We start from the raw sequence: 26,139 nt of genomic DNA, 5'->3' as shown, positions 1-26,139 counted from the left end.
TCTATATGCTGGTCCTCTGTGCCGTTATAGAGCGCACAACAGTTTATAGCAGTCTATATCAGACATTGCATGCTAGCTATATTTTATAGTTTGCCTGTGTTGTATAATCTTACCAACACAGTGATATGAGACATATTATCCCATTTCATCGATGAAGTGACTGAAGCGCAGAGGGATCAAGTAACTTTCCCAAAGGCACACAGCTGGGAGCGGCAGTGGAATTTGAACCTTGCTCCCTTTTATTCTAAAACTGGTTGTTGTTTGTTTACCTGTAGTTGATACTTTTCTACACAGCTGATGTGCTAAACAGTATGGTTCTGACTGCAAGGGCAATAGCATTTCAGTAATGGAGAAATCATCTCGGAGTGAGTGGTCAGCAGCTGCTAGCTGCTATCAACTGGAAAGATCTGTCAGAGTGAAAAGGAGGAGAGATGGCCCTCAAGTAAAGGGAGAGATCATAAATGAAGGCAAAGACTTAGAAATGAGACTGATCTGATTGATGAAGAGTTGACGTACTGCCTGGGCCAGAAAGGAGGATTTGAGTTGGATGCAGTTAAAAAGGAAACCTGACAAAATCTGATTTTTCCCAGTGATTTTTTTTTTTTAATTTTTATTTATTTTTGGCTGCGTTGGGTCTTCGTTGCTGCGCGCAGGCTTTCTCTAGTTGCGGCGAGCGGGAGCTCTTCTTTGTTGAGGTGCGTGGGCTTCTCATTGCGGTGGCTTCTCTTGTTGTGGAGCATGGGCTCTAGGCTCGTGGGCTTCAGTAGTTGTGGCCTGCGGGCTCAGTAGTTGTGGCTCGCGGGCTCTAGAGTGCAAGCTCGGTAGTTGTGTTGCACGGGCTTAGTTGCTCCGCGGCATGTGGGATCTTCCCGGAGCAGGGCTCGAACCCGTGTCCCCTGCATTGACAGGCAGATTCTTAACAACTGCGCCACCAGGGAAGCCCCTCCAGTGATGTTTTGAAGTGACATAATCATCAGATTTGTTTGTAAGATGTCCAAGTCGAGGGTGACTTGGACTCATGTAGAAGCATTGGGGACAGAGAGAAAAAGATCAATTCAAGCTGTGTGTAGGAGGAAAATATATACCGTCTATGATTAATTGGTTATGGCGATAAAGAAGGTGTTATTTCTTGGTTTCTAACAACAACCTGGTATTCAATGAACAACCTGGTATGCAATAAATAAAATAAAAGAGATGTATGTTTTGGGGGGATTATAAGCAGAGTTTTTCCCCAAATGGGAAACAACATTATCCTGGGGAGTGAGAAGCATCTTTCATTTCCTCAGGAGTAACTGGGCACCTGGGAAGCTTTTAAAGCAGAGGTGGACAGGCTACTGGGCAGTGATTTGAGATGATAAAAGGAATGTCACTGAAGTTTGGAAAGCTCTCGTATGCACATTGTTGCTGTTTGAGCCTCCAAGTAGCCATGTGTACTGAATAGTCTTATCAGCCTGCTTCTTTCTCAGGAAGTAAGAATTTGCTTCAAGTCACATACCTGGCAGGTAGCCAACTAGGTATCAGTCCTATGGAGTGCCGTCTCACTTATTTTTATTTTTAATTTAGAAATAAAGAGAAACTTGTAGTTAACCAGGACATGAGTGCTTTAAAAGCAGTCCTTTCATCATCCCTTCTTGACCATAAACCTGTTTAGAATCACTGGCTATCTTTCTCACGAAATAGAGAAACAAGGTTAGCAAGAAAACATTTCAAGGATCTTTTCTGTTTGAATAAAATGTCGATACCTAAGGTAACGGCCTGTCAGGTAAGGTCAGCTCCATCCATGTAACAGATGTATGTCAACGGAAACTATAGCATTTGTGAATATGTATTTTTAATTTCCACGTATTTACTTTTAAACTATTATTAGCAACCTATTTGTCTCCCAGATGAAAGCTTCAAACAGCCCTCTTTGTGTAAAATAAAATGTATCCATAGAAACTAAAATCTCAAAGAGGCTGGCTTTCCCTTATTATTTTGACTCTAAAAGTTTTACGTGTTAAAAATAGAAACCAGTTGATATTTCTACAGTTTCCATAGCCAGGCTGCTGCAATCACATTTAAGTTTTTGGCCAGCATTACAGGCCACAGATGTTCAGACCTTACTGGGGACCTGAATGAACCCTAAGCTGGCGTTTAATCTCTATGGGGCAGGAAGTGTGGGCAGTCGTTCCAGACATAAAAGTATGCACTGTTTGGGGGAACGTACTCACTCTCTGTTGTCCTGAGAACTTTAAAAAATTCTAGATTCATTCTCCTGTTTCCAAATAGTTCCATAATTGGCCTTATTTTTGGCACTGGGGATACTTCTTCCCTATAAATATTTAATGAGCTTTTAAGAGATAGTTCCTTTTTACGCAAAAATACTATCTGTAGGAATCTAAGTTTTACGTTGACTATTCTGAGTATCTTTAGATATTAATGCCACATAATCCCCAAATGGATGTATGGATTAGGAAAACTGTGGGTAAAATCTCTCCCCACGTCCTCTTCCCCCGATACAAAATTTTTATAGGTCCATGCCAGTGGGGTTTTACACTTCATTGAAATGGGAGACTGTCTGCAAAATAATAGCTTACCTTTGTATTTTTTTTTGACTTGTAGTCAAATGACTGTAATTGGATCTAAACTTGTTGTCATGCTCAGTAATTCATGAATTAACTACCAATGCATTAAAAACCTGAAATTCCTTTTCCAAGAATGACTTCTTCCTGTCAATACACAAATTTGCCTTAATATCTATATTAAAGATAAATATTTCCCTTGCCCGCCACACTCCTCTCCACCTCCTCTTCCACATCTTTGATCTCTGTCCTAAAAAGAGCTACCTACACCTGCTGTCCACACCTGCTGTCCACACCCGCTGGCCATGCCCACTGTTCACACCTGCTGTCCACACCCGCTGTCCACACCCGCTGTCCATACCCGCTGTCCACACCCGCTGTCCATACCCACTGTCCATACCCGCTGTCCATTCCCACTGTCCACACCCGCTGTCCACACCCGCTGTCCATACCCGCTGTCCACACCTGCTGTCCACACCTGCTGTCCATACCCGCTGTCCACACCTGCTGTCCACACCCGCTGTCCACACTCGCTGTCCATACCCTCTGTCCACACCCGCTGTCCATACCTGCTGTCCACACCCGCTGTCCACACTCGCTGTCCATACCCGCTGTCCACACCCACTGTCCATACCCGCGGTCTACACCTGCTGTCCACACCCGCTGTCCACACTCGCTGTCCATACCCGCTGTCCACACCCGCTGTCCATACCCGCTGTCGACACCTGCTGTCCACACCCGCTGTCCACACCCGCTGTCCATACTTGCTGTCCACACCCGCTGTCCATACCTGCTGTCCACACCCGCTGTCCATACCTGCTGTCTACACCCGCTGTCCATACCTGCTGCCCACATCCTCTGTCCATACCCGCTGCCCACACCTGCTGTCTCACTCACCTTTCGTTCTCAGCACACTGCAGGTGGGCTCTGGTTCCCTGCATGTAACTGAACTGGCCCTTTCTAAGGTCACTGGTGGCCTATATTTTGCCAAAGCTTATTCACTGTGGTCATTGTAGTCCTTGTTTTAGTAGCATCTGATGCAGTTGAGCTTGTACCTTTCTTAAGCAGTTTTCTGTGACATGACCTATCCTGGTTTTGTCCTTTCTTCGTGGCCCATTCGTAGTCTCCTATGCTGATTCCGCCTTTTTCGCCAGCCTCTCATGTGGCAAAGTCCCACTTTGACTTACTATGTTTATTGTTTGCCTCTCCCCTCATTAGAATGTAACCACCCAGAAGGCAGGAATCTTTGTTCATTCACTGTTTCCCAATGTGCCTAGAACCGTGCCTGGTTTAGAGCGCCCTGGATAGGTCATTGTTGGATGAATGAATGAAGCTGGTAATAAGCTTGGTCCACAATAGGTCTAAAGCATTTTCCATCCCAACTCATTCCCACCACCCCCATCCCATACCCTGTACGTTTCTTTATTGCAAAACTGCAGTTTTTTATTTATGGAAAAGAACTTTTGTCTTTCCTTGTGAGCTTCTCCAAAGCAGATGAGTGAGCTCAGTGTTTCATTTGATGTTGCTAAAGAAGATGACAGGTCCACACTTCCAGGGCCCTTTACTACTGTATGGCATGATCAGAGCATTGTCACGTGCCCCCCACGGTCAGTACAAGAACTCCGCCTTCCGCATTTTAGGTCTGTGTTTCAGAAAGAGCTCACCATTAAATAGCAGGGCATGCTGTCTGCCAGCACATTTTTGATCTTCAAAATATATCCACATTCCCAGGACCCATGATTATGGGCCCCCCTCGCCCCCTCCCCCTTTCCTAGGGATACCCCAGGATGGAAGACAGCACTGCTTTCATAAGGCTCTTCCTTCTCCAAGAGAGGCTCTTATCAAAGAAGTTTCCACTTACTCTTTGAAAGAAACTAGGCACATTCAGACATGTGGCTACGCACCGTTCTGAGTGCATGGGGAGAGGGCATAGAAGACATTTGTATTGAGATAGATGTCGGAAAGCTGCAGGAATTGGGTCCCACTGAAAAGGGAATCTTCCCCCTCCTCTGCCTGATCACTCTAGAGATACTTCATTACATCACCCTGTTCACTTCCTTCTCAGCACTTACCAAAATTTCTAATTATCTGGCTATCGTATTTATTATATAATTGTTACATATGTACATACACATATACAGTTGTATATATGTTTATACATATATGTTACATATAATTGTAATAGTATAATTGTTATATATAAGGGTGATATATTGTTTTTACCTGTGTCCCCTACTAGACCGTGAATTCTATGAGGGCAAGAGCTGTGTCTCCAGCATAGCACAGGATCCAGAATAGATGCTTCTTTTCATATTTTTGAATGAATGAATAATTGGTTAAAATGAAAGAAAGCAAGAGAAGGGTAACTGCCTATTACCATGGATGCTGTGACATAATAAAATCGATCTCCGTGTCTTTGTGCCGTGGGAGCCTTCTCTGAGATTTTTATCCTGCAACTACAGTGGAAAAGAACTTCTGAGTGAAAGTTTTCATCTGGCCTTAAATTCTAGGTCTTTCCGAGATAAGTCTCCAGGTCACAGTTGCTTTATTAATAAAGAGAAAGTGATAATTCAGGAATTCTCTAAATACCTTCCTGTCTCTCAGTGTTTAGGCTATTTTCACTATGTATCATTTTCAAATGTGTTAGTAATTTTGTTAATAGATTCCTGCATTTCATTCCAGTTCTATTTAGAGTCCTACTATGTGCTAGCCTTTTGCTGAGATACACAGCTTCTGACATGTGATTTGAAAACACAGTTTAATATATTTGTAAGATAGTTCATATCCTAATGGTGAGCTTATAAGATGTGATTTTTGATATCACATCTTTATTCTTGAATTTAACCTAGAAAAGTTACACAGTAACCGGTAATAGTCTTAATTTTTATTCTCTTCAATGTCCAGATTACTACTCTACTAGTGGAATAAATAGATAGGATCTGGTTATAGTTTCCAAGAAGAGAGCATAGATATTATTTAATCCACATTCCATATTTTACTAGAAATGACAAAGAGACAGGGACTTGCCCAGCATCACATCAGTTATGGGGACGACATAACTAAAACACAGGGAGCTGGTGGCTCTCAGTCCTTTGTTGGTTTTTTTTTTTTTTTAATAAATTTATTTATTTATTTATTTATTTTATTTTTGGCTGTGTTGGGTCTTCGTTTCTGTGCGAGGGCTTTCTCCAGTTGCGGCAAGTGGGGGCCACTCTTCATCGCGGTGCGCGGGCCTCTCACCGTCGCGGCCTCTCCCGTTGCGGAGCACAGGCTCCAGACGCGCAGGCTCAGTAGTTGTGGCTCACGGGCTTAGTCGCTCCGCGGCATGTGGGATCTTCCCAGACCAGGGCTTGAACCCGTGTCCCCTGCATTGGCAGGCAGATTCCCAACCACTGCGCACCAGGGAAGCCCCTCAGTCCTTTGTTTTTGAAACTACAATCCACTTCAATTCTATGAGATGCTTGTGTGTGATGCACAAGACAGATGTAAGCATCACTCCCATGGAGTTTACCATCTGCTAAGGGAGAGAGAAATAAGAAAATTATTCATGGGACTTCCCTAGTGGTGCAGTGGCTAAGAATCCGCCTGCCAATGGCAGGGGACACAGGTTCAAGGCCTCGTCTGGGAAGATCCCACGTGCTGCGGAGCAACTAAGCCTGTGTGCCGCAGCTACTGAGCCTGCATGATACAACTACTGAGCCTGTGCTCTAGAGCCCGCGAGCCACAACTACTGAAGCCTGTGCACCTGGAGCCCGTGCTCCGCAACAAGAGAAGCCCTGGCAATGAGAAGCCCACGCACCGCAACGAAGAGTAGCCCCTGCTCGTCGCAACTAGAGAAAGACCCAACGCAGCCAAAAATAAATAAATAAAATAAAATAAATAAATAAAAAGAAAATTATTCATAATTGTAAGGAGGATTACAGGGTGCTGTAACCTAGCACCTAAATGGAAAATTGAACCTAGACTAGGGCTCAAGGAAGGCCCCTTGATGATTTCATAGAACTTGAAAATGCATAGGAGTAAGTTTGGAAACGAGGGAAGAACATTTCAGGCACAGTGAACAGCCTGTACAGAGACCTCGAATGAGTAGATGGCATGTGAGAGGAACTGAGTGAAAGCCAGGAGGCGCACAGGGAGCAAGGGGAAGAGAGCTTGAGATAAATAAACCGGGTGTGGATCGGACTCTGGGAGGCTGTATAGACCATCGCAAGTGTAGACCATGGATTTGGATGGCAAGGTTTTAAGTAGGGGAGTGGCTGTCCGGGCAAGTTGTGTAACTTCCTTGAGCATCACTATTCTCAATGGCACAGAAGCAGAGTCCACGCCAGTCTTCAGGCTGCCCCTGACCCAAAGCTCAGCGGTGATTAGCAGGAGGCCCGGGTGGGAAGGAAAGTCTGTTCTGCCTGTTGTCCTGCCATTCGGGGTCCCCACCACCAAGCTTTGCTGTCTAACCTGCTCACAGACTCGGGTCTGGGTCAGCTTTCTGACAATGTTTGGAATAATCCATCTTCTTCCATCCTTGACCTGACAGCTACCCTATTCTGCCACCTTGCACCTTCTCCTAGCTTGGTGTCCTAGGACGCCGATTCAGTTTCTCTCTCTGCCTCTCAGCTGCTGGGAACCTGTGGATGTGAGTCCTAGTAAGTGGTGTTGATCACTTGAATTCATCCCTTTTAGCGCTTAACTTGCAATCAGTGTTTCAAAAGAATCCTTTGCATTTGCTGCCTATATTGCTTTGCTTTTCTAAGAATGTGTGGATTTTAAAATAATGACTTAATTTCTAACAGCTTGTCATTTATTTCACCCGTTGCAGTTGACATGTTTTAATTTTCTTTTGATTTTGGTGTGGATGACAGGAGTGAAATGTTTGAATTATCACTGCATTCAACTGCTTTTTCTTTCATCTTTCATCTACAGTTTTCTCGTGTACTAAAGAATAGAGCCTGGCCCACCTTTAAACAGGCCAAATCTAAAATCTCCCCACTGCACAGCAGTGATTTCTGCCCCACCAACTGCCATGTCAACGTGATGGAAGTTTCTTATCCCAAAACATCAGCGTACCTGGGGAGTGCATTTGGTGTTCAGTTGGATAGCAGGAAGCATAATTCTCATGATAAAGAAAATAAATCGGAACAAGGTATGTTAGCTTTTTCAGCTTTATCAAATTATGACGCGTAACTTAGGCAGTCATACCTATTCCTGCATCCCTGAAATTAGCATGTCAGCAAGTCTGAAATTTTATAAAGAAAGGATTCCTCACGCTAATCATTTGGATAATTATGCATAAGTGTTTGTAGAGTGAAAATGGAGTTACACATTTTCATCCGTTTTCCTCTAAGAAGAATGATTGTTTTTGTCTTCCTTACATGCCTGATAGGCACAGCTCATGTTGCTGTGAAATCACTCATCTGAGATGGCCCTATAACTATGAGAAAAATAGTGGAGGAGCACCTGCAAGGGGTGCAGAGTACCATCCCATGCCATCCCAGTGGGACGTGGAATCGAGCTGTATTCCTCGTTTTTAATCACAACTCCCCATAAGCTTTAATTCCTGAATTAAATGCAGCATTAGATTGGCATTTTATCTTTTGTAAGCTTGGACGTCTAAAATGAGTGGCTCTGGATTGCTACTGTAAGTTCAAGGTAATAACTGTTGCTATGGAATGGTTTCATCTCCTCAGGAAAACTAAGCCCTATGGTGTACATTCAACATACGATTACAACCATGGCGGCCCCTTCAGGCCTGTCTCTGGGGCAGCAAGATGGGCACGGTCTCCGGTATTTGTTGAAAGAAGACGACTTAGAAACCCAAGATATCTATCAGAAACTGCTGGGCAAACTTCAGACTGCACTGAAGGAGGTGGAGATGTGTGTTTGTCAAACAGATGAGTAAGCATTTTATTTACTGTATTTTAAATGTACGTAATACATTAGCTGTAGGAAGTGGCACTCCTGAATACCCATTATTCTTTTTACTGTTTGAAAATGTAGGAATTTTTGCTGAGCGTATAGATCCTCTTCATGCCAACACCTTAAAAATGAGAAAACATGGCAATTCTGTAGATCTGTATTTTAAGGAAGCATTTAATACCAGGGAAGAGAACAACAGGGTTCTTTCATATAGAAAACGCTAACTTTCAGTGTGCAAACGTTAAATTGAACAATATGATTGAAAGGGTACGAACTGCGTGTAGGGATTTCCTTGTGTACCTTTTACAGACCAGAACACAGCATTTCGTGGATAGGCACTCAACAGATGTTTATGAAAAAATGTAAAGCATACCAAATCCTTAACATACTTGTTAAATGAGTAAAAGCAAAAGTATGTGACCCTAGGAGCAATGACCAACACCCTTTCTTCTCTTCTGATTGAATTAATGGTTTACTAAGGAAGTACCCAAATCGCTGTGCCAGTAATTTGGAATCTTTTTTCAAGAACAGAGAAGAGGAAGGAGTTGAATAAAATTTTTCCAGAGGTCAACTCTGATTCTTATTCAAGAATTTGAAGGTTGGAGAATTGCCTGAACTCTGTAGGATGGTTTGCTACATCATAGAGTGTGATTATGCTTCACATCTAGTCAGGGCAGAATGGGATTTGGGGTAGCTCAGTTTCTCATGTATAGAAGAGGGTGAATAATCATAACAAATTATCTATTTGTGGTGAAAAATATAAAAATTAATACAAAAAGCAATCAGCCTAGGGCTTGACATGCTTGCTTATCATTCAGGGGATTGAAATTGTTGAATATATCATAGTGGGAAAAATCTGAAAATGGTATAAGGACCATTTTCCTCTTTTTAATGTACTCCCTTTATGAAGTTGCAGATTTAGATGGCTGTCAAATGTGTATTATTTAGTTCACACACACATCATCCCTACTTCCACGGATAATTCAGATTTCACATAAAATATTTAGAACTTATTCTAAGGCTTTGTTGTAATTACACATTACAATAATGAAATTTTAATTGACATGATCTCTTACTTTATACATCTTTGAAATTTAGAGATCAAAATTACCATATTAGTGCACCATGTTTCTAAGATTATCTTTAAGTAGTTACTATTTACTGTGCTACTGCTTTCTGACATTTTTATGAGTTAATTTAGAATTGAAATTCTGTTTTCCTTTGTCTAATACACTAGTTTTTTAAAATTACTTATAACACTTGGTGTATTATATTGGGACCACCCCATTCATAGACCAATCAAACAGCTTGAGGTTACTGAGAGAACAGGTGGTTATTTTTAAACAAATACATGATATTTGGAATTGTTTTAGAATGACCTTGTGACAGAGAAGTTAATATTTTAGGACATTATATTTTGCTTTATTTAATAAATTGATTTTATCATATATGTTATATTGTATTTTAGAAACCAGTCTCTTTTTTCCCCTGAAGTATTCAGAAGGTTCAAGAGGAAGACTGTTTATTAATAAGGCAATGGATAGTAGCATTGAATCATGTATCCTAGATCTCAGAGGGATTCTAGGAGAGCATCTGGACCAATCCCATGCTTCCAGTTAAACCAAGAGTTATTATTCCTCCTTTTCAGATGAGTCCTTTGTCAATGGCAGGATTACTGATGTGCCTGAGTGAACACCGCCTTGGAGACTGGCTCTCTAATGCATTGACTATCCAGCACTTCCTGGCAATGGTCCAGAGTTTGTCTGTCTCTGTTAATTTATTGACTTTTTTTTTTTTTAAGTTCAGCTAATGTAGATATATTTTCAAGGAAATAGTTAGAGCCAAGGGACTCCCTTTACTTGGTTTAAAATGCTTTATATTTAAAGCACTAATTTCAGAAAGAGGGTTAAGCTATTTTTATTAACCAAAGCTAGTTAAAAGGATTACCTATTTTTACTTGTGATTTCCCCACTCTGTTATTCGAAAAGTCTTTACCAGCTGTGCTTGTTTATTAGGAAAGTGACATGAAATGAGCCAATGATTTGAGAAACTTCCTTGGTCTTCTCTGTGTGCACCATATAATCTAATTCTAAATCTAAATATGTTCCACCATAATTCAGTGTGTAACGTAATCACTTTAAAACAGTGCAGTTGTCCAGGTGTCTGGATGCCCCATTGCCCCGTTCGGAAGCGCTGCAGTGCAGTGGAGCTTGACAAATTATTTAAAAAGCTCGTTACTCAACAGTTTTCTCACCATGTAGAAATTATTCTTGGTCCAACATAGATACCTCTGCAGAGTGGAGAAGCAGATCTCGGCCGCTGTGCCGAGTTTTAAGAGAATTGCCTCACAATATCTCCCTGCTAGCCTTTCTAGGAGTCATTCATTCCTGTGAAAGGTCCTGGTGCTGAGCCTAATTGTGCAGTCTGGTTTTCCTGTCACTTGGGAACACATCCTTTGACACACAGGCATTCCCCTAAATCCTCCTACCTTGTTCAGATCCAAAGATAGAACTAGAGACAGATGTGCTGTGTAGTAACAGGAAGTAAGGCGATGTTATGAATTTCATCAAGATTTTGTGATTCCTGTTTCATTTCAGGAAGCTAGGTACTTTAGCCCTTTAATGGGTGATTTTCTGGTTAATGACGCTCGGGTGTTAGATATAAGTAAAGGGAAAAAATAATTCGTGGAGAGTCCAGAACCTTTGACAGGGTTTTAAAATTCAGGGTTTGTGTATTCTCACAGAGAGGAAATGAATAAAGAGTATTGGGGGCTAGTAAGGCAGGAAATTTGAGAACAGACTTCATTTTGCGGGTGCCACATGTCCCAGGATTGAGTGACAGCCAAAACACATTGTAGGACAGTTAGTGAGCTGGGGGTTACAGATAGGAACGGTAGGGCTGGTGGTGGAATTATCTTTGAGGTTTTCCCAAGAATTTTTCTGGTAAATGTAAAAAAGTGGGCACAGTTTCATAAAAAGTAGCATGTATTATAGGGGCTCACGTGCCGGGCACAGTTATATGATTACATGCACTGCTTTCTTTCATTCTCACAATCCATCTGTGAGTTGGGTTATGAAACCCTGGGCTGTCTCACAGACGCCTCAAACTTAAATTTGTTTCTGAAATTGACATCTACTTTGACCTCATACTCAAATCTGCTTTGCCCCCTCCCCCATCAAGGTTGTCCCCCTTCTTAGTAAAGTATTCTCCATCTCTTCAGTTTATGAAGCCAGAATCTAGGTATCATCTGTGATTCTTCTCTTTCCTTTCCCTTCACCTCCAGTACCTTATCAAGTCCTGCCGGTCATACCTCAGAATGTGTCCACCCCATCACCTGAGACTGGGTCACCATGGTCTCCTCCCTAGTACCCGCTGTAGAATTTTCCAGCTGTGCCTCTCCATCTAATACATTCTACATTCAGCAGGTGCCAGAGGGATCTGTACAGGTAAATGGTGCTAGTCCCCTGCTTAAAGCCGTTTACTGGTACTGCAGTGCAACTAGAATAATGGGAGATGCGTTATCGTGGCCTGCACATTTCTACACGATTTGCCCCCGTCCGCCTCTCCAAACCCATTTCTCTGAGCTCCTCTTGCATTAGCCTCTTTCTGATCCCGGAACGTGACGCACCTCTGCCTGGTCAGCCCTGCTCCTGAGGCCGGCGTGGCTGGCCTTCTAGGCACTCAGGTGTCAGGCTGGTGGCCGGTCTGTGGAGAGACGGTGCCAGCTTCCCCGGGACCCAGTCCATCCCCTGAGTCCCAGTCACTCGTGTCTTCCTGCTCTGGACATCCTGCTTCCTCTATAACTGGTTTTTACCCCTTTCACTGTTATGTTCACCAAAACTCTAAAGCCTCTCAGACTTGAGACAGCGAAGTTTCTTTCTTGCTCACTTTCCATGCCCACTGGGTCTCGGGGGTCTCTGCTCCACATTGACCTCACTCAGGTCTAGGCTGGCCAAGCCGCATCAGCTGGAACGCCTCTGACGGTCACAGCAGGGAGGGAATGAGGCAGAGAGCACGCTTGCATGAAGACGTCCACCCAGGAGGGACCCGTGTCACCTCCGCTCACACTGCATTGGCGAAAGCAAGGCACGTGGCCATTCCTACCCTCCCAGGAGGAGGGGAGCCAGCCAGTCATGAGTCCCGGAGAACTGGGATGTGGTGGGCGGCACTCACGACCACCTTCGCCCTCCAGAGTGGGTGAGCGATATGCAGGGAGGGGTGTTCTGCTTCGTTTGCACAGTATATGAGTGTGTCTCACTCAGCCCATCTCTAACATGAGAATAACAATGATAATACTGATAATAATAACGAGGATTCCCACTTCATAAGGTGGTTTGAGGGACTGAATGAATTAATACCTGTTAGGTACTTAGCATAGTGACTGGCATAAGAGCTCAACAAATGTTAGCTGTGCTGAAGAGGATGATGATGATATTTAAATCTCAGTTAAATAGAAAACACACAGGTAGACGCAATCTACCATATACAGAAATCTTTATTCATCAAGGGCATTTGGCGGAGATTGACCGGAAATGGTACTCAGCTCAGGATGTTAATTCAGAATCAACAGACCTACACACTATCAGAGGGAGCTTAACACTGTATACGAGCAAAGGTAAAGGAAAATATTTCTGCGAGCACAAATATTAAGCTTTATGCTCTATTATTACTTTTAAGAATCGAGAAACTTTATGCAAAAACGTGGTGTCAGAAACATTGTTTTTCTATCATTTGTTTGTTAGCCTAACACTTGTTCCCACAGGGTCAGTGCAAGCATGACTGCAGCTGTTTAAAATGAAAAGCAAATATGTGAACACAATTCGTAGAGCTCTGAAAAAAATGTTTATGCTGAGCCCCCATGACTCCTAATTTAAAAGGTCCATAGAGCACAGAGGGCTCCTTGCAGAATGAGAACTCCTGCATCTCTTTCCTCTTTGGTAGTCAAGAGTTCATCTGTCTGTGCAGCGTGCAGCTTGGGTAATTGGAGTTAATCTAATGCTTTAATCTTTTGGATGGAGGGAGTGAAGAAATACACAGTCTGTCTTATGAGACATAAACATATCTTTCCAAATAGAAAAGTGTGTTTAAAATAATTCATAGCTTTGCAGGGCCCTGAGCAATCTAGCAGAACTCCCTGATTTTCCCAGGTGTCTAAAAACTATAAACTGCCAAAATATTATTCAGATATCTCACAGTGAGACCTTACCTGATGACACTATTTGAAGTTGCAGCCCTGGCTTCATTCCCTTTTTAAAAAGTTTTCTCCTTCCCATTTGTCACCATGTGATACACTATACAGCTTATCTGGTCGTTGTTTGTTTCCTCCCAGTAGAATTTAAGCGCCAAGAGGGCACGGACTTTTGTTTGTTTTGTAAACTGCTGCACACACAGCACCAAGGGCAATGCATGGTCCGATAAATGTGTTTAATTAATTCATTAGTGAAATGACTTAACAAATATTTACTCTGCACAGCATTGGGTTTGACATGATGGGATATAAATAAGAGGTAGAAGATCTTTTCATGGTCTTGAAATAAAATAAACATGACATTGCTATGGAAAAATGAGTGTCAAGATACGTGCATATGTGCTGTTGACTAGAACAGCATGTCATCGGTATTTGGTAAATAAAGGAGAAGATGATTGTGGGCTGGAGAAACCATGCCCGGGCCCTTTGTTCAGTTATGGTTTAATTTGTTTTGCAAATTCTATAGCACATTGTTTGATAGTAAAGACTGATCCCATTTTTGTGTCATTTTGAGTTAGTTCTGTAAGAAACAATTTACAGCCAAACATTCAAGTCTAGCCTGGTGGAATCAGCGCTGCTCAGAGTCTGCATCAAGTTTTATGCCGATTCAGAGTCTGAAAGTGTACTTTAGCCTTGAGCCCAGTGGGAGAGCTTTGCGTTTGGGCAGATTCACGATGTTTCCTGGTGACTGGGTTGTGGATGGTATTGGGGTGGCCCCACTACCTCCTGTCCTCACCTGTGTGTGACGCTGTTTAGCGTCTTAGGGTCGGGACGGGCAGGACTCCTGTTTGCACGAGTGTGAGGACGGTTTGTCCACACGATATTCTCCCTGACAAATAGAGAAAGCCTGGGGGAAACCCAAGGCAGGCGGAGGGGTGTAATGGGATTTTAACATCTGCAGGTAAGCCAGTGAGGAGGTATAAGCCCATTTAGTGTTTATTTTAATACTTGGATATTAAAATAAATATCCACTTTAAAGTTTCTCAGGTATTTTCACGTGGTGGTGACGATGGCTGGAGCGAGGTGATGCCCGTTGAGTACCAGCAATATGTTCTGTGCACTTCATTCTCCCAGCAGCCCTGTGGGTAGCTATTCTTATTCTCCACATTTCGTAGATGTCAAAGAGAACCATCCCGGTTTTGCCAGGAGAGCACAGCTGGTCCATGGCAGAACCTGGATTTGCACACAGCTTTCTCATCAAAACTGTGTGCTGTTTCCATTACTTATTCTGAGAGGAAAGAGTGAACTTTGCATGACAGGCTTTTTATGCAACAGGGTATTAATTTCAGGTGACACCTAGAAGAAGCTCTAGAAATATCTGTAAGCCTATCATATAAAATGAGCAAGGTAGTTATCTGTAGCCGCCGGTGTGAAAATGTGCACTTATTCTTTTATTTTTTAATATCCCACTGCAGCCTTCTGTCTTCAATAACATATTCTCCTAAATTAGAACGTAAGACATCAGAGTCCATAGTCCCAACAGACAGTGACAACGAGAAGGGAGAGAGAAACAGCAAACGCGTCTGTTTTAACGTGGCAGGCGATGAGCAGGAAGATTCAGGTCACGACACCATCAGCAACAGAGACTCTTACAGGTAATTCATTCATTCCTGAAACTCATCGACCAAGTCAAATGGGATTCTGTATTTTCCACATAGGTCTTGAAAAAATTTTTGACTGTTGTTTTTGTTTATTAGTCCCACAAAATAACCGCTGGCTGTTACCAACCTCAGACAAAGCATAGTGAGACATCACTGTCTTTCAAATTCTTCCCTTTTATAATCGGAGTAATTCGGAAAAAACATTTTTTCTCCAACCGAGCGGACCTAATTTAGGAGATTTGTTATTCTCTTATGGACTGTGTAACACGTATGGCAAATAAACAAGTTGTGCCTATATTAACAGGTTTTTTTTTTTTTTTAATATCTGTTTCTGATTATTGGACTATTGGGTAGTGAATAGGAGTTCTTTTTGTTTTGTTTTTCCTCCTTCCTATATTCTGTGATTCAAGCTAATTGAACTAGTTTCATGTGCTCACCTCTGTGACCAGCTTTGTGCATTTTTTCTTCCCTTGCATGCCTTCTGTACAATTTTGATAGGACTGCTGTAACAAAGTACCAAGAACCAGGTGGCTTGAACAACAGAAATTTATTTATTATCCTACAGTTCTAGGGCTGGAAGTCTGAAATCCAGGTGTCAGCAGGGTTGGGTTCTTTCTGAGGGCTGGGAAGGAAGGCTCAATCTCTTGGTTGCAGATGGCTGTCTTCTCCCTCTGTCTGTTCACATCCTTTTCCTTCCAAGCCTGTCTCAGTGTCCATGTTTCCTCTTTCTTATAAGGACACCAGTCATACTGGATTAGGGCCCCCACTAGTGACCTCATTTTAACTTGATTACCTCTGTCAAGACCCTCTCTCCAAACGAGATCACAGTCTGGAATACTGAGTGTTGGACTTCACCATATGAATTTAGGGGCGGGGGAGGGAGAGATACAATTCAACCCATAACACCTTCCCTCCAAACTCTGTCGAGTCCTCTTCTTACCAGACTCTCAAATGATGGCTCTTCCAATGAACTTCCTTAGTTGAAAGTGCTTTTTCTCCTTTGAATCCTTGTGTCACCTGGAACCTCATTGAGACCTGTGGCAACCTGCCACGTATGCTGAGTGTGCGGCTTCAGAACCTCCCGTTTTATTTACATTAACTGAAGACAAAAACTCTCTTACTCTTATTTATTATACAGTGTTTTACAGTGAAGAGATATTTAGTAATTATCGTTAAATCAAAGTTGTTTCATCAGAGATGTTTAGCACAAACTAATAGCTAACATTAAAAACATATTCTTACCAGACACAGGGGGAAGCAGGATGATTTCACGGAATTCCTCCCACAACCCTCTGTGGCAGGTTCTGATATTAACTGCATTTTACATCTAAGGAAGCTGAGGCCCGCAGGAGTTACATAATTTACCTAGGAAATCGGGTGGCCTGGCTCTCAGTTTATTAACCACTCTACTATTCCAATTTCTATGTGAAAAGGATTTTAATGAATACGTGAGTTAATTATTCCTAGAAATTTAATGATATATAAAACAAATTAACCACTTTTACCGTTTCACTTACTTTTTAGCTTCTAAGGAGACCAGTATGCTCTTTAATAAGAACCTGTGGTTTCTCTCCAGTGGGAAATGACAGATCTAAAAATACTTTCTTCCCTCAAATTCTAGTTATCAGATAATTAACATTACTCTCAGGTTCTCTCTAGGGTAAAATAGAAATTTTAAATGTACATTTAAAGTTAAATAAGTCCCTTTTACTTATTCTGAGAGAAAAAAATATTTATGTCTCCTGCACTACTTCTGAAATCTGTCATGTGTCCATATTCACACACAGACATTTCTAACTTTCTTTCCCTTGATGTTCATCATTATCCAGCAGCTAGCAGGTGTGGTGCCCTGTGCTGGGCTCCGGGGTGGAGACGAGGTGCCATCTTCCCGGGGCGGGGGAGGGGTGGGAGCTCAGAGTGCCATTAATAAGTTATCCTTTAAGTTACTAGAAAGGGTTGAAAGGCAGAGAGCTCTTGAAACAGGATTTTGTCACTCTTAGCAAATCAACTACAAGCATATACCATCAAATGGATTGTAACGAATTTTAAGTTTGGTTTGACTCCTGTAAATAGCTATGCGTTTTAAAATTCAATTATGATTAGATTATATGACAAGAAAATTTGAAATATGATCGAATTGAAAATAATTTCTTTTAAAGTAAGATAAAATGTGAGTTGAACAAATTTATCTTTCTCATAAATTTCTGTAAAGCATATTAACACATATAACTGTGACGTAATAAGTTTATCCAGTAAGAAGTGGCAGGGAAACTTTGCCAGATGCACTGCTGAAGTGACACGTACCTCATTCTTCGCAGCGACTGCAACAGCAATAGGAATTCCATCACCTCCTTCACCAGCATCTGCAGTAGCCAGTGCAGCTCGTATTTTCACAGCGATGAGATGGACTCAGGTGCGTTGGGTGAAGGCACGCGGACTCTTTGATGATGCCGAACCTAAGGGATTAATTTGCTTGATCCATACTCATTTTTACCTTTCATCAGCCATTTTCGGTGGCCACACACATTGCCTTTCAGTTTTACATGCTTGAGAAAGTCAGCTTCCCAATCCCATTATAAACAGTGAATTTTTAAAGAGATGGAAGAAACAAACTAATTTTTATGTTAATAAATGATGTTTTATGATATTTCTGTGTTACTACGTGGTACCTGTATGATAGGTACACAAGAAACAAGTTTTCTAGGATATTAGGCATTGATGATCATGTGAGGAGATGGGATGGGCTTTGAAGCAGGATTTGAAGGCAGCAGATGCACCTGAGCTAGCCTTATGAGCAGTGGGGAAGGGGGTGATGAGAAAAACACTGCTTGATATAAATACCTTATACATGTTTTATTTTGTGTGTGTTAAGAAAAAGACTTTCCATCGAGTTAGGAAAAAATCTCAATTTTGAGATATGCAGTTTATTCCAACTATTTGACCATTAGAAAAATTCACCATGTGAAAGAATCATTAATGTGGGTACCACAGGATTGTTTCTGTGAGACCCTCTGCTTTCATCTCAGTTTTGAAGGAGCAATAATCTGATATCCTAATAGTTATTAAAGCTTTTGGAATTCTTTTTCTGAACATGAGAACTAATGTATGGAATAAGAGCTAGTGTTTAATTATTTTTTACTTTATTGACATTAAAATGCTTTGGAATGTTAAACATAAGATGAATGATTTATTTTTAATATCTAGGTGATGAGCTTCCCCTAAATGTTCGCATTTCTCGTGATAAACAGGACAAGATACACAGTTGCCTTGAGCATCTTTTCAGCCAGGTACAGTTGGGACAGTTGTGGGTATTTTTTCCACAGACTAAACTGTCAGAAATTCGTTTTTCAGACATAGTGAAAGGAGTTTGCAGTTAGAATGGAATTTGTTCCTCCATCCCCTGTACCTTAATTTCTATAGCTTAAAATGGAAAAGAGATTCCTTCAGCCAGCTAGCCCAAAGGACTGTTAAGAATGTCAAGTATTTCACAGTCCTTAGAAAATTATAAAGTGTTCTACAAACGGGAGTTATTCTGTTCATTATTTGTTTCTTTGTGGGTTTTCAGATTCCTCCATGACATTTCTTGTTCAACTTCATTCCTAATCTCAAGAAGCACAGGGTTGTCTTGTGCTCATGTTGGTATTTTGCATTTTTAAAAAAATTTATATCCACAACCAAAATTCATAGTGTAGAAGCTTTTACCACTTCGAAAAGGATTATGATAACTTTTAGGTGTTTTTTAAAAATAATTCTAGGACTCTTACTTCTTTTACAAAGAAAATTTATATTTTGTATGAATATATGGTAGGATAGTAAGAGATATTGTAAATGTTATCAGGTGAGTTTATCCTAATATTTTATTTAAAGATAGATTTTGCAAGCAGCATGGAATTTCAAAAATAATTGTTGCTTTGAGGAAAAAAGTATTTTACAAGATTGACTTTTGGAAATACCGAGAAGTTATGTAACTCCCAGAAATCTCTGCTGTTATGATAGGTGGATTCCATTACCAATCTCCTGAAAGGCCAAGCTGTTGTGAGGGCCTTTGAGCAAACCAAGTACCTGACACCAGGTCGAGGGTTACAAGGTAAGGTTTACAAAGTAATTGTTGGAGGCAATTGGGAAACAAAAGTGGGAGACAGTATAGTCATGAAGCAAAAGCATAGCATGAGAAAAAAAGTTCTGGGTGATCATTTCAAAATTCACTTAATACTACTTCTATTTGGATAACTGTTGAATATATATATATATATATATATATATATATATATATATATATATATATATATATATAAATCAAGACCTTTTAGAGTTCTTTGAAAGTTTAAAACGTTTAGTGCCTGTAGGGGCCAAACCGAATGAGTTAATTGAAGAAATATAAGTGTTGAGTTGCTTTTGCTGAAACCAGACTTAATGCCTACTTGGTGGTAGGTAGCCCAGTGATGGGGGGAGGGGCTTTGGGAATGGTGGTTGGCAAACAGAACAAGATCTAGAGCTTCCACTTTCTGACGTCCAGTTTAGGATGTTGAAATAGAGTTTTTATCTAAATTTGCTCCTTTGTTTAAACATTTGTAAAAAGAGAATAATAAGATTTGACTTTGTTTTAGATTTAACAAATTTTCTCCTGTGATAGAGCTAAAGAAATTGCTACCATGATAATAGCCTAGGACCACAGGAATGAAAGAAAGAGGATTCTGCAGTTTATGGGCTTGTGAACTGGTAAATGGTTGAGACTTAAGAGAGCTTTTCTGTGTTTATTTAGAGTTTCAGCAGGAAATGGAACCAAAGCTGAGTTGTCCAAAAAGGTTAAGGCTTCACATCAAGCAAGATCCTTGGAATCTTCCCAGCAGTGTCCGGAATCTTGCTCAGAACATCAGAAAATTTGTTGAAGGTCAGGATGAAAAGCAAAGAACATACCATGACATTAGCAATACTCATTTAAAAACCCATTAAACCCAAAAGTTTAGTCATGCCTTGATTACTTTTTGAAGTTTTTCATGTTAGGAGGAAAATAAAAGGACTGAAAAGGGTGAGTGAAGGCGGAGGAGGGAAAGAAGGAATAAGATGACAGAACCTTGTGTTCCAAGGATCTAAATGATGTGGACTGTATCACGGAAAATATTCTCAGGCAATAAAGTAAGGGCTCATTCTTAGGAAGACAAGTGGAACGTGGAGGGATTTTCATATTTTATAACATGAAAGAGTATCAGAAAAATTTCTAAAGGGTTCACAAAACGTATGAAGCTATACTTCATGGAAAGTCTGCAAAATCAATTTTTAGTCTATGAGAATCAAAATAATGACATAGGTTGCATCATTAGTTTTTAAGTTTCTCTTTCAGAAGCGTTTGTCTAAGTTGATTGTTATAAACTAGCATGAGATTGTCTACTCAACTTCCCATAACTGATACAGCCTCTGATTGGAGATATAAAAAACTTCAAGACAACTCCAGTGAGTCTTGTTGCATGTTGTTTAGGGTCAGAGTTATTAAGTAGAAAATTCTGAGAGTTTCTAAAGTGATTGTGGTGAAAAAGATGAAATGAGAAATTTGTTTAATTTTTTTGTAATGTCTAAATCAGTGGTTTTCTTCCCAGTATTAGAACAGTGGTTGGCAGTGTCTAGAGACATTTTTCCATTGTCGCAATCGTGGGCATGCTACTGGCATCTAGTGGGTAGAGGCCGGAGATGCTGCTAAACATTCTACAAGGTTCCAGACAGTCCCTCACAACAAAGAATTATTTGGTCCTAAATGTCCATAGCGCTAAGGTTGAGAAACCTGTACAATAAATATTACGGCTGTATTCCCCCATCATTTGTATGTCATTGGGATGTGGTAAATATTATTCAGCAGAACTAACATCATAACCCACTTTTTTTTTAACCCATCACTACCATTTTTTTAGGGTAAATTAGAGAGAGTTGCATACTTTGCTGATGGAAGACAGCTCTTACACCCTGTAGGGTCTGAGCCTGTGATGTCACTCCTTTGTGCCTCAGTGTCTTCATTCACTAAACGACAGGGATGGTGTAAATGTTCTGTGATTACCCAGTCTTCTGCCTGGAAATATACTCAAGTACAACAGCTTAGATATTGTTTAGAGATCAATAGAGAAGAAATTTGTACAGATATGGAAAGCTCCAAATAAATCACAACAATTCTATTGTATGATGAAACCTTTTATTCTTGACAACTGCATTTCTTGACTGTATCTATTTTGTAGCTAAATATAATGATTATTTGTGACACATTATAACATCCCATTCAATCAAAAGTCTGAATTTAAAACCCCCCAAAATAATGAACAGCAAAAATGACAAACATATTTTTAAAGGCTGTGAGCTTTAAGGAATTTAAGCATATACTCTACTGAGTAAAAGGTGTGTTTTCGCTGAGTGGATGCCAGTGTCATAGCACTCCTAAAAGTTATAATTTGTGAATCTAAATGCAGTTATTCTCATCATCTCTGACTTTTTCTGTTTATATTATATTTGTTTTTAGAATAAATGCAATATCAATCAGGAACAAAGAAACCCTTAAAACTTGTTGTTTTGTTTTTTGAAGAGCTTTATCTTTAAGAAAATAACTTCTAATGCAGGGCAAAAAACTTATTTTTTGAAAAGGTATTTTTTTAAAGAATTTTACATTTTCATCTCAAGTCCTGCCTTATATACTCAGTACTTCTTTTCACAATGAGCGGCCATAGCGATGACAACTGTCTACATATATTGATTGATTGATAGATGTTGTGAATATTAGTGCCACTCTTGGTCATGGGAGCCCAGCAGCTGATTGAGCATGGCTGGCTGTGCTGAGTCCTCCAGTCAATAGAGTCAACAGAGGGAGGGCTCTTGGCAGAATTTAAGTTGCATCCCTGGCTGCAAGTCTCAGAGAGATGCAGCTACTCTTTGGGTAAGAGCTGTGATTGTCACCGTGTTAAGTGAGTCTTTAAAAACAATTAATCCGTAGTTCAGCTCAGTGGACCATCAAGGGAGAGGACAAGCTACCATTTCCTGGTGATCTGTGTGGTGTCTGGTCCTGTTCTATGGGGTGGAAGCAGCAGCGCTGGGATCCTTGTAATCAGCTGCTTGCTCTGTGGACAAACTCAGAAGTAACCTCACGCGTTCAGCATGAATTCATCCTGTTCAAGTTAAAGTGGTTTTCATTCTATTTCCCAAATTGTCTTTATGGAAGGATTGGTTTAATGGAAGGTTACGTCTGGGCTGGAAGTTTAACATAATGTTACCTTGCCGGAATGTCATGGTGTATATGTACAGCTGGGATGACCCCATTCTGATATTCCCGTAGGGGAGGAAAAAAATATCCTTTTTTTCTTTAACTCTCCCAGTAAATTAGTCTGACAAAAAACAAATTAACAAGAGAAAAGCATATAAATTTATTTATTATAATTTTCACATGAACACGGGAGCCTTCATAAGGAAACGAAGACCAGAAGAAAAGGTTAAACCTGAGTGTCTTTATACTAGGTTTGAAGAAGTGTAGAAAGTCCTGGAAAAATGTTATAGGACAAAAGGGTATATGAGCTAAGTGCAGTAACCTGGGGGGGTTCTGCAAGGCCTGTTCCTCTTGGCACCCCTCCCTCCTTGGAGATAAGGATGCTCCTTTCCTTTGGGTATCGCTCTCCTGAGCAGCCGATGACCTGCTTCCGGGGAAGAGGGAGGTGGTCAGAGAGTCCTTCCTGCCCTCACTGTTTCTCCGATTCCTTCAGCTTAAAATAATTCAATGTGCCAAAGTGCCGTATTTGGGGGTAGCATGTTCCAAACCCCATCATTCCTTCATCTCTGATTTCAAAATATCCTAGCAAGTATATACCAAATATGATATCAAAGTATAATAAGTGTATGGTCTCTATGTAGGAGGGACTGTTCCAGTGCCATTCATAAGTTATCTCACTGCAGGCCATTCACTCAAAGCCTGTAAACTGAGGGCAGAGGAGAGCAGAAGAAATAGTGGACTAAATGGGGGACAGAGTCATTGTGTGGTATCACTAAGATAATCTCCTCCTTAATTCCTCAGCTAAGTGACGGAATCACAGTGTCAGCTAACTGAAGATATTTTTACGTGGTTAGCCTACTGTGGTATTGTGATTTATAATACAAAATATATATTTGATCTTCATCCCCTTTTCTGGCACAGAGATTAAAAAACCCTTGGGATTTCCTGTGATGAGAGGATAAAGCTGTCTTTTCTTATGTTAATGAGGTGACTTTTAGAAATCACCTATGGATGGTGGCTGGTTGCCTGGGGAACCAACCTTGTGAGTAGAAGGTTGGAATTTTAAGTCCCACCCCTGACCTCCAGGGAGGGGAGAGAGGCTGGAGATTGAGTTCAGTTGCTAATGGCCAATTATTTAATCGACCATGCTTCTGTTATGAAGCCACCGTAAAACCCCAAAAGGAGAGGACTGGAGAGTTTCTAGGCTGGTGAACTTGTGTTGGTGCCTGGAGCTCTGTGCCCTCTCCCCATGCCTTGCCCTGTGCCTTGCCCTCTTCCATCTGGCTGTTCCTGAGTTACATCCTTTTATAATAAACTGGTAATCTAGTAAGTAAAATGTTTCTCTGAGTTCTGTGAGCTGTTCTAGCAAATTAATCGAACCCAAGGAGGGGATCATTGGAACCTCCTGTGTACAGCCAGTTGGTCAGAAGCACAGATGACAACCTGGACTTGTGATTGGTGTCTGAAGGAGGGTGAGTGGGTGGGGAGACAGTCCTGTGGGGCTGAGCCGTCATCCTGTGGGATCTACAGGTAGATAGTGTCAGAACTGAATTGAATCTTAGGACACCCAACTGGGGTTGAAGAGTTGCTTGGTGGTGTGGGGAAGAACACACATCTAAATTGGATCCACCATCACCTTAAATTCAAATGTCTGTTAGTGACAATTCAATTCTTTGTTGCCTACAAAAATTATACTCCTTTTAAAAGCTCCTATTTTTCTAGCAACCTACTTTTTTTTCATTTTTTTCTCTGCCTTTGTCCTAATATCCTAAAGAGCTTCTTCTTCTTCTTCTTCTCCTTCTCCTTCTCCTTCTCCTTCTTCTTCTTCTTCTTCTTCTTCTTCTTCTTCTTCTTCTTCTTCTTCTTCTTCTTCCTCTTCCTCTTCCTCTTCCTCTTCTTCTTCTTCTTCTTCTTCATTCAAAAGTCTGTTCAGTTTTTCAGTTACTAAAATAGTTTTCTGGCTAATCCCTTGTCTCTATCTTTTCTGGTTCATATACACCATCACCAGATTCATTCTCCTAAAATATCATGTTCAGTACCCTGCCTCAGAGCCTTAGAGTTATTTTCTGTTAGATAAATCTAAACTCATCAATCTGATGCTGAAAGCCATTTTTCAATAGGGCTTTCCAATTGTATCCCAATCTCAATCTCTTAATGATATAATAAAACCTTTTCTATGCTAGATTGTTGAATGTTTGGCATTTATTCTCTACTCTATTCCCTTGCTAGCACTATTTCCCACTCTTAGGATATGTACTTAGTCCCCTGACAATGAACTTTGAAAATTTAAAAAATTTTGAGACTCTCTTAAAAAAATTTATTCCAATTTTAGCCATATCCAGGTTACAATAATAATAGTGCTTCACAGGTACACAGCACTTTAAATAATTTTCCAAGGCTTTTAATATATATTCCCATTTATTTTTTATACACAGTCCTATAAAATAGATAAGACAGATGTTATTATCACTTATGAATGAGCAAGTTGAGACTCAAAAGTAGATTAACAATGTACTGAAGATGACAAAGCTAGTGTGTAACAGATGGGTCTCCTGACTCAGTCCAGTGTACTTTTCTGCCTCTGAAATCCATTTGTTCTTGTGTCTCACTTGTAAAACTTAATGCCCTTTCAGGCATCTCCTGCGTTTCTTATCTGTTACTTTTGTTGCTGTGACTCTGCTGTGAACCTATTTAGAATAGGGTACAACCTAGCCTTTTTTATTTCCCATAATCTTGGTTACATAAAGGAACTCTTTATGTTTTAATATTTTCCTATTGCAAGTAAACTATTTACCAATTGGAAGCAAATGGACACAGAGCTCATTGGGCACATAGCAATCAGTATGATGTTAATACACATCATTTATCAGACATCTGTGATTGGCCCTGTGTGGGGATGGGGTGAGAAGAAGAGTATTTGGAAATATTTAGTATTTTTCTGTCTTTTAGGGCAGTATCTTGACCTACAGATAGGAAAACCACAATATATACATATATTTCTAATATTAATACACAGTATAATTCACAATATAATGTACACATATTTATTAATATATATTTATATATTATATTACATATATTCTTTATATATTGTATATATAATTTTTAAAAGTTTAAATTTTAAAAATACTGTTTGACAGTTTATTGATCAAGACCATAATAGCTGTAGGTATTTAGAGAACACCATGCAAGCTACAACAGCTAATGATGACCTACAACGGTAGCAGGATTTGAATGGTGTTTCATAGGCTCATGTAATTCAGATCTGGAAGAGATTTTAGGGTCTTGAGCAATGGGTAGAATTTATATAGGTAGATAGGCAAAAATAGCTTGTCAAGTAAATGGAATTTTTATTATCTAATGAATATGATAAGGTTGTGCTAATTTTTACTACACAATTAAAATGTGATGTTAGTTGCAGAAAAAGACTGAACAACTGACTGGTATGTTTTCTTTCTCTGCAGAGGTAAAGTGTAGGATACTCCTGGCTCTTCTTGAATATTCAGGTAATATTTTACAATATTTTTACTATTTGAGATTATTATAGCCCATGACCTTAGATGTCTTATGATATGAAGGCAATGT

The 26,139-nt window shown here is 40.4% G+C and overlaps 1 protein-coding gene across 10 annotated transcripts in view; it reads left to right on the top strand.

Moving 5' to 3' along the window:
- Nucleotides 1–26,139, top strand: part of PREX2 (phosphatidylinositol-3,4,5-trisphosphate dependent Rac exchange factor 2) — a 298,158-nt gene that overhangs the window by 175,686 nt on the left and 96,333 nt on the right. For all 10 annotated transcript variants that reach the window (XM_082363375.1, XM_082363371.1, XM_082363367.1 and 7 more), the window contains 8 exons: nucleotides 7,479–7,698; nucleotides 8,243–8,450; nucleotides 15,135–15,314; nucleotides 17,639–17,733; nucleotides 18,525–18,607; nucleotides 19,317–19,407; nucleotides 20,083–20,211; nucleotides 26,019–26,060. In XM_082363375.1, the coding sequence (XP_082219501.1) occupies nucleotides 7,479–7,698; nucleotides 8,243–8,450; nucleotides 15,135–15,314; nucleotides 17,639–17,733; nucleotides 18,525–18,607; nucleotides 19,317–19,407; nucleotides 20,083–20,211; nucleotides 26,019–26,060 (1,048 nt within the window). The remainder of the gene's footprint in view (nucleotides 1–7,478; nucleotides 7,699–8,242; nucleotides 8,451–15,134; nucleotides 15,315–17,638; nucleotides 17,734–18,524; nucleotides 18,608–19,316; nucleotides 19,408–20,082; nucleotides 20,212–26,018; nucleotides 26,061–26,139) is intronic.

The sequence above is a fragment of the Balaenoptera borealis genome (assembly GCF_965194805.1).
Source record: "Balaenoptera borealis genome assembly, chromosome: 17".
Taxonomy (NCBI): domain Eukaryota; kingdom Metazoa; phylum Chordata; class Mammalia; order Artiodactyla; family Balaenopteridae; genus Balaenoptera; species Balaenoptera borealis.
The sequence above is the reverse complement of the archived record's forward strand: the minus strand, read 5'-3'. Positions and strand labels throughout refer to the sequence as shown.